The sequence below is a fragment of the Homarus americanus genome, unplaced genomic scaffold, assembly GCF_018991925.1.
Source record: "Homarus americanus isolate GMGI-L3 unplaced genomic scaffold, GMGI_Hamer_2.0 scaffold23578, whole genome shotgun sequence".
Classification (NCBI taxonomy): Eukaryota; Metazoa; Arthropoda; class Malacostraca; order Decapoda; family Nephropidae; genus Homarus; species Homarus americanus.
The window spans coordinates 1548466-1561244 of record NW_024733231.1 but is presented as its reverse complement, the minus strand read 5'-3'; the positions used below and the strand labels follow the sequence as shown (position 1 = coordinate 1561244).

The window sequence follows — 12779 nt, the reverse complement described above, 5'->3', positions numbered from 1 at the left end:
TGTTCACTACAACACTAGTACCACATGTTCACTACAACACTAGTACCACATGTTCACTACAACACTAGCACTACATGTTCACTACAACACTAGTACTACATGTTCACTACAACACTAGCACTACATGTTCACTACAACACAAGTACCACATGTTCACTACAACACTAGTACCACATGTTCACTACAACACTAGTACCACATGTTCACTACAACACTAGTTCTACAGGTTAACCTCAACACTAGTATTATATGTTCCCTATAACATCTACACCACAGTTGAAGTACATCACTATAATATGTGTGAAAAGTTCCAACCTTCCTTAAATATCCATTTTTTTGCAGTTGGTGCCGTAATTTCAATTCGATGAGCTGCCAGCGACGGTCAAATCTAGTAAATCAAAATGAATCATCGCGACAACTCCCCTGTCTGGTCATCCTCCTCCTCTGAGGAAGAAGACGACGTCTATACTTCGCTGAAAAAATACTATTTGTCTTATATAGATTTTTGTGATGTATATAAGAAAAATGTTCAAGGTGAACTTGGACGTGGAGCAGAAGGTACAGCATACTTAGTAAATAGTGGTGAACAAAACTGTGTCGCAAAGATCGGCCTTCCAGAACATGATGAAGATTATCTCCTCGATGAAGCAGATATGCTTGTTGAGTTGGATGGTGCTGGAGGTGCACCAAAGTTACTTGCTCTGTGTAAGGAGCGGAGGGCGGGTATTTTAATGAGTTTTTGTGGGTCCCAAACTTTCAGAAGCTTTGTAGCAGAGAGGCCCCCGCTCAATGCTTGCTTATTTGTTTTATGTCTAATTGGGAAAGGTTTAGAAGAAATACACAAAAAAGACATTCTTCACAATGATGTGAAGGCCGACAACATCATCGTGGAGACGGTTGGTGATGGTCCCGAAGATTTCGTCATTCATTTCATAGACTTCGGCAGTGCTGCAAAATTTGGATCCGAGGTTTATGAAGAACTACGTGAAAATGAGGAAAAACCCATCAACCTTGCACCCGAGGTGGTCGAGGGTGAATGTCTGTGTACCGAGGCCTCAGACATTTATTCTTTTGGGCTCGTAATTCTCAACACAATCATGGGATACGACCAGGTTCCATCAGCACTAAAAGACCTCGAAAAAAACATGGAAAGGGAAAATCCCGGAGACAGACCACAACTAAAAGAAGTAAACACCCTCTTGAGAAAAATTTATTTGGATTACGAGGAAGAATTGACTGAAGTCGTTGGGGTGGAATCTGCTCCAATGACCGAAGACCTAGGAGTGGAATCTACTCCAACGACTGAAGTCGTGGGGGTGAAATCTGCTCAATGACCGAGGCCTGAGGTGGAATCTCTCCAACGACCGAAGTCGTGGGGGAATGCTCCAATGACCGAAGACCTTGGAGTGGAATCTACTCCAACGATTGAAGTCGTGGGGGTGGAATCTGCTCCAATGACCGAAGACCTTGGAGTGGAATCTACTCCAACGACTAAAGTCGTGGGGGTGGAATCTGCTCCAATGACCGAAGACCTAGGAGTGGAATCTACTCCAACGACTGAAGTCGTGGGGGTGGAATCTACTCCAACAACCGAAGTCTTAGGGGTAGAATCTACTCCAACGACCGAAGTCTTAGGAGTGAAATCCTTTTCATTGACTGAATTTTGCCCCCCTAAAATAAAAAAAATTCTGAGAAAAGGGAGAGTCTTCTGGCCCCTTTCCCTCTGTGCACTGCTAGTCTTAAGTGCACTAGTAGTTACCAAGAAGGGACACCTTTCTCCTTCCTCCAGGTGAACATCCCACAGCATTAAAAATTTTTATTGTCTGTTGTATTATTTTTTAACAATAAAAGGTATGTTTTTTATTACTTTTATTTTACCACTGCATGTCTACACATATTTTGTTTGCTTACAATAATCTAATCTCTTCCCGATAGTTTCCAATGCTCCCCCTTATCTCCTCTTTAATTCCCTCTCTGATCTCCCTCAAACTTTGCCTACAACTATCACGGGTGCCACAGCTCTTCAGATGTTGTCACACATTTTGTCACATAGAGCTTATAATAAGTTTTCCTGGTGTCGTTCACAGTCACATAACCATATATCATATCTCATATTTTATATAACATAAAATGTATTCCTGCCCATTACAGTCACGCCATTTCTCTCAATAAATGCATATAAAACGTGTGCACATTAAATAAAGTGTAAGAGTACCTTTATTATAACGAAGAGGAGAACCAGGGAAAACACAAACATCTTGACTAAGTTGGGTTTCTTTAATCACTAACATTTCGGAAAATCATTTTCCATCATCAGTCTAGAAAGCAAACAAAAATTTTAAAACGTTTTAAAAAATTACAGGTGATGTACAATAAAAACGCAATATTATTCCAAATTACTAGAAAAATCAAAATTTCCAACGGAACACTATGGAAGAAAAGTGTCTTAGAATTGTCTAAACTGCTGATTCCAATAGATAATTTCCTAAGCTTCTACGGATGACCGAAATGATGATAATACACCACCTAAGGAATTACTTACATTGTAAATATGATGAGCCAAAGTCAATAAGAGTTTTGAACTATAATATGATTGTGGCATACATACAATATTTCTCTATAATAAGTGTATGTCTGTGTAACAGCATAAGTGCTTAAGATTCTTGCACCTGACATCATTAGCGTTTAAGATTCTTGTGCGTGACAGCATTAGTGTTTAAAAGAATATGCATGAGAGCATGTGTGTTTAAGAGTATGTGCAAGACAGGATGCATGTTTAAGACTGCGTGTGACAGCATTAGTGAGAGTATACTGTATGTGTCACAGCAAGAATGTTTATTAGAAATGTATGTGCCTGACAGATGAGTGTTCAAGAATTTTTGCGTGACCGCAAGAGTGTTTCATCGTATGTGTGCAACAACAACAGTGTGGCCGTTTAAGTGGTTAATAACATGTGTGTGTGAAAGCATGAGTGTGTGAATGTATGTTTACGTAATTGTTTAAGTGTTAAACATCTTCTTTACCGCGCACTCGTCCCAATGAAAACAACTTATCCCCCTCATACCGTTCCCCGCCCCCCTCCCCTAGACTGCACAGTGCAAGGGGGGTGGGTGTTACAATTATCCATGCACCCACACAGTTTATCCAGTGTTAATTATTTATACGTCTACGATCGCATAAGCCCAACCAAATGTACTTTCACTGGTAAAAATATAGAAATGTCTTTTTTGTGTGCTCCATCTATACTGTATACTGTACAGTAGTAAACTAAAAGTGAACATTTTTGTTTCGGTCATCCCTGTATATCCAAACTAACCTAACCTAACTTAATGTAACCTAACCGATTCACCGGATGACTGAATCTAACATAATACCAATTAAAATGTTCATACCTGGGAAATGGATAAATACATACGTGTGAACTTCATAATATACACACAGTAATGTTATGTTTATTTTCCCTGTGAGTATTATTTACCTTGTGAGTGATGTCGAGTTCTTGCAAACAAATGTTTGGTCTTTTATCCGCCTGCAAATTGATCTGATATGAACGAGAAACGAGGAGTGGAGGTGTAGGAGGTGGAGAGGGAGGTGGTGAACCACCGCTGGCCGATAGTTTAGCAGAGGGGCTGCCACTACTGCGAACATTAATGCAGTATCTATCTCTTCAGACCACAATCACTGTCACAATCTTCTAAAGATTCATCTGAAAGATTATCATCAATTTATGAGTACTTTTCAAGCTCATCTTTACTATCATAGAAGTCTAATGACGCCATGACTACAGAGGATAAAGTATATCCCACCCACACAAAGCACAATAGAATACTGGCCACCAGGCCAACAGCATGACATGATGACATCAGCTACTTGGTCAAAAAATTTATCTGAGCAAGGAAGATATATATAGAGGAAATAGTACGACATTCAATTAACATTCAGTCCCTGACTGCTGCGCCATCTCTCGAGAAGCTCCTTTTTAATAGAAAACGTATATGGTGCTTTTAGAAAACGAATTTATATTTACCATTAATATTTACGGCATCAAGCTTCCTCATCATAGAAAATGTATAGATGTCTGGAGAACGATCTTGCCTTTCCCTTAAACACCTGCCATAAGGCTTATACGTTTTTATTCTTAGCATCCATTGCATCAATATGCATGATTGTATTTTTCCTAAGTCGTACCGATGATTTACTGATAAAGGTTTCTAGACAGAAATAGGTAAATAAGACCATTGTCTGCTTTTGTATATATTTATGTATTTATTTATTCATGGCTAATGATGTTCCTTAAATTAAAAAGAGGCAATACCATGCTGTAAATGCAATATGATAAATAAGGGACTTAGGTGGTAGATAAATATAAGTTAAGAAAACACTAGAGCAATCAGGCATGAAGACGCTGGAGTTGTTTTTGCAAAACTCCAAATCCCTGTCCGGTGTTTCCGGAGCAGCTTGATTGTGGGACACATCTTTTTCATTCTTGAAGCTGTACTGTATATAAACTGGAAAACCATTTAACGGAGTTTTCGCTAGTACCCTGCAGCACCACATGTTATGCTCCACCTCCTGTAGCACCACATATGGCGCAAATTTTGTGAGAAGCTTCTGCACCATCCTCGTCCGAGAATTGCTGTTCAACACCACAACCGCATCCAGCCCATACGAGCACGAACTGGTCGCTATAAGAACAGCCCAGTCCCAACCATTGTAAAAATTATCAATAACTTGTAATCAACCAGTGTATTCACTCCCAGTCACTCTTAATTTTCGCAGTCACTATGTTAAAATGCCCTGTAGTTTGAGCTTCTCCCCACCTAGTCATTATATATCATATTTGTATCACTTATGTTATCTGTATATTATTTGTAAATCAAGAGACCCATTCCCCAATTATGTAACTGTATATTTTCAGCCTTCCGTCTGCTATGCTCTTTCAATAAACCGGTAATTATTATTATTATTATTATTATCATTATCATTATTATTATTATTACACACACATTTATTGCCTTTTCCTGAGTCAAGATTCTTCTCTTTATTGTCCACTTGAAATAAGGTAATAGATGGTAACCTAACTTACCATCAACTTTTGAGATGTGTATCAGAGATGTGCTCCTACTGTTTGTATAGTGTACATTCACACCTACCCTTCCCTGGTCCTGTTTTACCCCTCGTCCTGAGTAACGAATTTTACTCCCCAGGCCCTGCTTGATTTTTGACTCCCACTTAGCCTGACCTCTCTCTACTGGCAAAACCTCCCCTTTGGAGTGACAATTTCACGCTCCAGGGATGCAGACAACGTCTTTACCCCTGCGCAAGACAAGTGTACCCCGTCACGACTGTACAGGTGGTCGTTACCATAGAATGGTCTCCAGTTATCAATGAATGCCCAACCATTGCTAACACAATGTTTTTCCAGTCGGCAATTTATAGCAGTTGCCCTGGACGGCCATTCATAGCCAATTCCTCTTCTAGGCAAGACACCACATACTATCGGGATCCCTCCCCTATCTCTAACCTTCCCCAGCGCCTCCCTATACCGCCTGAAAAGTTCCTCACTCCTAATCTTTCCTATGTCATTGCCTCCTACACTAAGACACACTACTGGCTTGGTACCCTCCCCTGACAAAACCCTATCTATCCTCTCAGCTACATGCCCTATTCCAGCCCCAGGAAAACACACCCTAGTCCTATGTGTCCTATCTCTCTCACAAAAAGTCCTATCTAAGAACCTCACCTGGCTGTCCCCAACTACCACGACCTTACCACTGGGCAGGGTTTGACCAACTGCCCTTTCCTCTCCTGCCACCACATCGTCCTGCCTCTTCTCTGCCTCGCCAGATTCCTCCAACACTTGGTAGGGGTTACTGCACTTCACACTCTGGTCAGTTTTCCTGAGTCTGACCCTAGTCCCCTTGGTGACAACCACTCTCCAGTCCTATTCCTCCTTCGTAGGTGTCCTGCTTGGCAGGACACCTACCTGAAGGAGTTCAGTCCTGAGGGCTTCGTTCTCCCCCTTTAAAACGTCCATCTCTCTCTCTCCGCAACTGCTCCAGCTGACTTAACAGAGTGGACGGGGGATGGTCATCTCTCCCCACACACCGTCCCTCTTCACCCACAACACAACGGCCCATGGTGGCCATTTTCTATGGTCACTAACACGAGCACACAGGGACACGTCCTTCTCCAAGCTAGGTCAGGTCGATACTGAGAATCTGACTTTCTGCTTCATTTAAACACAATTGCAGGGTCTCAATTGTTTCTCTTACTATTGACAACTCATCATACAGTACATATATTGTTTTTCACTTGATTTTTTTTCATAACTGCCAGTTATAAAGGAGGCAGTGTGGTCGTCACCGCCAGTCATGAAGGAGGCAGTGTGGTCGTCACTCGCCAGTCATGAAGGAGGCAGTGTGGTCGTCACCGCCAGTCATGAAGGAGGCAGTGTGGTCGTCACTGCACTCGACAGCTTTCACTTCTCCAACTTATAATTAATTTAATTCTTGATATTTTCATAAGGTTAAAAAAATACACAAAATGTTCAAAGTTCATTTGTTTATTTCATTAAATATAGAAGCAACAAATTTGATTGCTTGACTACACTAAGGAGTCGGCTTACAGTGTACTCACGGCTGCTCATGACTTAGGCTGCTGCTGCCTCAACATTGCCAAATATTTACCTTGTGTGAGCATTACTCTCACACCACAGAAAATGTCAAGCTGACAATTTTCAGCCTTAGAGACAACAATTTATTAAAAGATAAGAGTGAGATCAAAGACTAGTGCTGGCCACTGCAATGCCACTACCCGATAATACCAATCAATTCCCAAGTAATTTACATTCTTACAAAGAAAAAGACGATTATTGGTAGTGAAGCTGCAGCCTATTGCAGCATAAGTCAACTGAAATGAAATTTACTTCGCAGCCACTGGTAACTCAACAGTCTTAAGACAGCACTGGTCTGTGGACTTGCAAATTTAAAATGATACTTCACCATAGACTAAGGTTTAATACAAATAATCACATATTGAACATTAAAGTTAAAATTAAAAAAAATATATACGTATATCTTTTAATTTAAGATACATCATTCACAATTCAAGCACTGAGGTTCAATCCTGGGTGCCCAGCTGAAATTCACAGGAGTTATTATTTGAGAGAAAAACAAGGTCATCCCATGACACAGATTAATGAACTCCTCTCTTAAAAAAGGTTTCACCACATTTATAGGAAAGAGCATATTAGCTAAAAATAATAATAAATAAAATAAAATAAATATATAAGTAAGCTTATGGAATAGTTTTAAAAGTAATGTCATGACAGACTTTTAAATGGTATTCTAAATTATCATATCTTTAAAATTTATTTTAACAACAGGAACTTTCAAGGATAACTCTAAAATATAATCTGTATTTGCCTTAGATGTAACAGAGACACTTCAAAAAAGGGGAAAAATGCCATTTACAATGAGTACCCTGTAAGCTGTCTCCGCCTGTGTCCTGCACTGGTACAGTAGACACAGACCTGCACACTCACACCTTCACAACATACACCAGCTCTAGTACCGAAAACTGTACAAACAAAAGGTTCATCTGCAAAAGTGTATTTACAAAAATGTACTTTTTAATAAAAGATTTTTCCCATATATTATTTCTAAGAATTATCCATCCTTAATAAAGGTATAAATGGCAGCACAGGACAATAATGAGACTTGTGCCTCTGAGATACAAATCATCTGTATAAACCTTAACATTTAAAAGTGATGTGTTTTACAAGACATAGAATAAATCTTTGCACTTTCGAGATCAGTGCAGTGAAAATTGTTAGTAGGATCTTTCTAGGAACTTTTTCCTTGTAAACTGCTGGTAATACTAAAGAGTGGATTCGTTCATACAATACTGTTCATGTACTGAACGAGTTTGATAGCCCATCCTTGCAGGTACCAATGTAAGTACTCCCTCACACAGTGCAGGTGAACACAGTCACGTGACCCTACTAGAGGGAGCTGAGGATCACACTCCCAGCCAACAACTTAACTGCACCAACTTACTGCCTCCTCACGACTCATTCGGGGCTAATATGGAAAACTGCCAAAATTGTCTTGTGCTTGGTCATACTCTTGAGAACACCATAAAACTAGAATTCTTCGTTTAAGTAGACTCAACGTTCTGCGACTAGTAGGAAGTTTTAGATGGTCGTGAAAAATAGCAGCGGAAGGGAAGTTGTACCACTAATAATTGCACAACTTGTCAGTCACACAGCCGTTAAGTATCTCTGTTGTTTAGGGGACTCAGGGTTTTTTCTAACCCTAAAATATTCCCAAAACATTTTTATTATAAAGAAAGCCTTTGGTAAACTGTCTGAAGAAAGTTTATTTTATTTATTTTTTTTATAAAATCTTTAAAAGAAATTATATATAAATTGCTCAAAAACTGGTACACACCCCATCACAGGTAAATTGGTTGCACAACCACTGGAAAAAACAACTGTTGATTTCCTTTAGCAAAATAAATGCTCTGGCTAGATTGTCACTTCATAAACATCACGCATCTTGCAGACATTGGTAACGTTCATGGACTGATCACTTGTTGTGTCAGACATGATGTGGGCGGCTGCTAGGCGTGATGAGAGTGGCTGCAGCACCCCCACTGCTGCTGGTCACAGCAGAGACATAGGACGGCACATGGTTCACTACAAGACGCCTTGCAGCTGACTTGTTCTAAGAACCAACCATCTGTTTATTGCTATCTGTTTATGGTAGAGTTCAACAAGAAGGGAACGTACAGCATCTTTGTTTCTAATAGTTTAGCTGCAGCTGCTTGAATCTGAAACATAAATGTTTCAATTACTTACAAGTTGTTTAATTGGCAATAAAATGGTTTGATGAGTTATGATGTTGGATAAATAATAGTATCCATGATAGGTTTTCATTAGTAAGTTTGTCTAAAAAAATTAAGAAAAAGAAAACCCCAAAATAGATGTCTCCATAAATATTACTGTATACAGTACAGGTATTAAAAGTGAAACTATGGTTAACAGTTGTAGGTCTCTTACATCTGGGAGTCTGACTAGCAGGTCCTGGTATCTGGTGGGTTGAGAGGGATAGTGGGTTTCACAGAAGGACCGAAGACAATTCATGTACCGTTCCTGGATAACTTCTAGTTCTTTATGGCTAGACCGTGCTGTGGAAAAGAGAACAAAATACATATGAGAAATCCTTCAGTATAAATGAGTATTATAAGGTCACTGAATCTGCTCCATGTTATTTGATGGAATAAAAGGTTTTATCATTTTAAGTCAAGTATATTACCATAATTTGGCTCCTGAACAATACTGAATAAAATATATGTAAACTTATTCTTCCAAGATCTGTTTCCAGAAGGAAAATCTAATAGGTACAGTACTGTGGTTATCAGCATATATATATATATATATATATATATATATTCTCCTGACACATTTAAAAAAAAGATAAAACTTACTCTGGTTTAACATGGCAATGACTTTAAGGCAGACATATTCCTCAATCTGGATCTTTGTTTTGCGAAGTGCTAATGTGACATGGGTAATCTTTTCCACCATCACACCAACCTCTTGCCGTAATTGGTCCATAGTGATGGGTCTCCCCATCATTGAGTTTAGGCATGTCTGCAGTGTGCAGAGGTTGTTGGAGACCTGTAAAATGTAAAATTTTACCTTTTTTGCATTACCAAAATCATTGCCTATAACATGTATGTGAAACTAGGAGATAAAAAAGATCAAATGAATATCAAACATTGTCTACTGTATTTACAATTTATTTTACAGATGTAAATAAGTTTCACATTTACGATGGAAATGTAACCCCATACAATACTGTTACAAGGGAATATGTCAATACTCCATCAAAGGGTTTAAAGAACAGTTTCTACACTCAGTATTCCAATCCTTCTTTATAAACCCAGCAGCAACCAACAATTGGTGCATGATTCAATCCTTTTTTAGATTTTCCATCCTTATCATTTTATCACATATCTCTTTGATCTCACCACGTTTGCTATATTAAAAGAAAATGCAAATCTCTTCAGCTTTTTTTCTCTAAAATGAAACATATGGTTATATTTTCATTCTCCTTTAACACTCCCATCTTGTCATACACCTATCCCTAAATTATATGTTCACAATACAGTGCTTTACTTAATCTGCCCACCACCATTAAGATCCATACATATATTCTGATCCGGAAGACATTGAAGCCAGATAAGTCAACTTGGTATTCTATTATTTATCTTCAATACACTGTTAAAAACACCAACAATAGTTTTCTTCTTATCTCTTTATTCCCCAAAAGTCACAACAGTAAAATTTTCTTCCTGCATGTTTTTTCTACTTCATATTACCTGCAGATCCATAAGTTTTAAGGATGCAAAAACCTTTTGCCATTCTAAATCTATATTCATGTCTTCTACAGGTCTAAGGCATGGTCCATTTTAATGCGGGGCACAGAGTCAGCAGTATCTATGAATGCAACAATGGTTTTACATGATTCTCCTCTTTTTACCTTATAAGAAATAATAAACTAGAAATGTATACAGTTTGTGTTTAACCCCATCATAATATCCTTGTTTTTACCTTAATGCTTACCTCTTGATGGAACTCTGCCTCAGTGCCATCTGAAGATCTAGATGCCAGCTTCTGAAGGCCATATATGGCCTGATAGGCAGAAGTGGTGAGTACCAAGAGCTCATGCCATTTATGTGTTAGCAGCCGTGTGTGAACCTCTACAGGTAACTCCTGATAGAAGGGAAGGCGTTTGGTCCACTGCACCAACTTTATAGATATGGAGTCTCCCAACTGACATAATTTTGTTGACAAATCACTCTTGTGGTCCAACAAGTCATCTAGATTCTGAAAAAAATAAAATTATTATGATCCTTGAAAGACTAAAAGTAGGTCTGGGCAACATTACGGCTGTACCAAAAGCCTATCAAGTTCCATTCTAAATATACCACATTATTTACACCAAAAGTAACGTTATTAGTATACTGTATATATACAGGATTTATAAGGTAGAGGTTGGCTGTGTGAGGGAGAAGGGAAGACCAACGTGAGGGAGATGGATATCCAGTAAGCAGTTGTGTATGGGAGTGAAAGGATAATGTTTGTATGTACAGTACTGTATTAGCTCTTCTTTCTGGCTACCCTATGAAACAAGGTCTGAAGAAGAAATAAAATACCTCTTAATTTTCTACTCTCATTCAACTCATTCCCATATACGGTGTACTGTTATTGCAATCAATTACAGGACAGTATTCAATAAAACTAGTATTGAAATTCACACACTCCACTTAGGTAATTTTGACAGATTACTGTGTAAGAAAGTATAAGACAAAAACGGCAATAAATACAAAGATAGAAAGGAAATCTCAATGGTAACAATAATTAGGTCATCTTATGAAAGGTAAATTGAATGATAGGAAATCTGAGTGTGGCAAAAAATCAGAATCCCTCTAAAAATAAATACTGGCAAATTTACCTTCAGTGTGGCAATGTCTTCAAAATCATCACATTCTATTAGCATCCGAATCATTGCTTGGGCAACAGGATAGGGCATGGTGCGCTCTCTCGTTGAACTCACTGTGTTGTCCAACCTCTGCCGGAAGTGGGCCACCTGGAGAGAGGACACATCATGATGATAACTACTCTTAATTTTTATCCAGCAACTGTACTATAAACTAAGTATATCTGTCCTTGCCTTCCTATTAATACTGAATTTTTAATCTTCAAAAGTCAAACTTCATTTACAAGTGGAAAAAAATTACCTCAGAAGGATTTGTGAGAGCTGCTTTTAGAATGGGTCCACTGTTGAGGCCACTTGGGATGGGCGACGTAATAGGTGGGGATGTGAGGGGGCTAGAGATGGGCATGGGTAAAGATGGGCTTGTGAGGGATGTTGTTCCGGGCATCATAAGTGGATCCAGAACCATTTTCTTCTCTGGAGAATTACCTCCTTGTTTTATTTGACCATTCTTTTTGTTCTTCTTTTTGTACTTTACCTATGGAGAAAATAAAGTTAAAGCATGTGGTTAACCAGTGAGCTTTATAATAAAGCTGGTGATAAGTCTTTATCTCTAATAAATATTGGTAATATCAATACATTTTGAAAATTATTATACGTTCAGTAAAATATAATAAAGTAGTGAGAGATGTAAGAAATGAATGTAATCCATTTATTTATATGTGATTAAAATGTGAAAAAAAGCGTTTTTTAAACCCTTCAATATTAACCTGAACCCCACCACTATCAACAGGGCATATCACTATCTAGTGCTCCATGCAGTGCCACACTTGAAGCTTTGCAGTTTTGGTGGGTGATTTACCATTAAAAGATCCCTTGCCCTCTCAGTTGCTTGTTTTATAAAACACGTTTAAGATAAATTTTCACTAAAGATCATTTCAAGTAAAACACACAAACAAAATCTTTTACTGACAACTACAAACATCATCCAAAGATTCCCAAATATGTAAAGATAGACAAATTACAGTAGAACTTTGATTATGGGCGATTTGGTTCAATACAGTGTACGGCATGAATACTTTTAGCTTAATGTGTAACCAAAGGAAGACAGTTCTTCTAATATCTCCATCAGACCACATCAATAGCACATTATATATACTGTATTTATCAAAATTCTACAGTAACACTCAAAAAAGAATTATCTTTAAAACACTAGCTCTTCTATAGTTAACAGTGATACATTACTACTGTACTGTATTTTGTGAACAATGA

At 38.3% G+C, this 12779-nt stretch overlaps 2 protein-coding genes across 9 annotated transcripts in view; one reads left to right on the top strand and one right to left on the bottom strand.

Annotated features, from left to right (window-relative positions):
* Positions 1 to 401: 401 nt before the first annotated feature.
* Positions 402 to 1334, top strand: LOC121869470 (serine/threonine-protein kinase shk2-like). The gene has a single exon (XM_042370823.1). The coding sequence runs from the start codon at positions 402 to 404 to the stop codon at positions 1332 to 1334; it is 933 nt and encodes a 310-aa protein (XP_042226757.1).
* A 5215-nt stretch (positions 1335 to 6549) lies between these two features.
* LOC121869530 (hormone receptor 4-like) overlaps positions 6550 to 12779 on the bottom strand; it is a 48415-nt gene continuing 42185 nt past the window's right edge. For 7 of the 8 annotated variants that reach the window (XM_042370892.1, XM_042370889.1, XM_042370890.1 and 4 more), the window contains 6 exons: positions 11812 to 12045; positions 11526 to 11660; positions 10622 to 10897; positions 9493 to 9685; positions 9065 to 9192; positions 6550 to 8835 (listed from right to left, as the gene is read on the bottom strand). In XM_042370892.1, coding sequence (XP_042226826.1) covers positions 8755 to 8835; positions 9065 to 9192; positions 9493 to 9685; positions 10622 to 10897; positions 11526 to 11660; positions 11812 to 12045 — 1047 coding nt within the window. In that variant the 3' untranslated portion in view covers positions 6550 to 8754. The remainder of the gene's footprint in view (positions 8836 to 9064; positions 9193 to 9492; positions 9686 to 10621; positions 10898 to 11525; positions 11661 to 11811; positions 12046 to 12779) is intronic. The other variant, XM_042370893.1, reaches the window with a different exon arrangement.

Coding starts and splice junctions, on each gene's coding strand:
- LOC121869470 (XM_042370823.1), top strand. CDS start 402: ATGAATCATCGCGACAACTCCCCTGTCTGGTCATCCTCCTCCTCTGAG.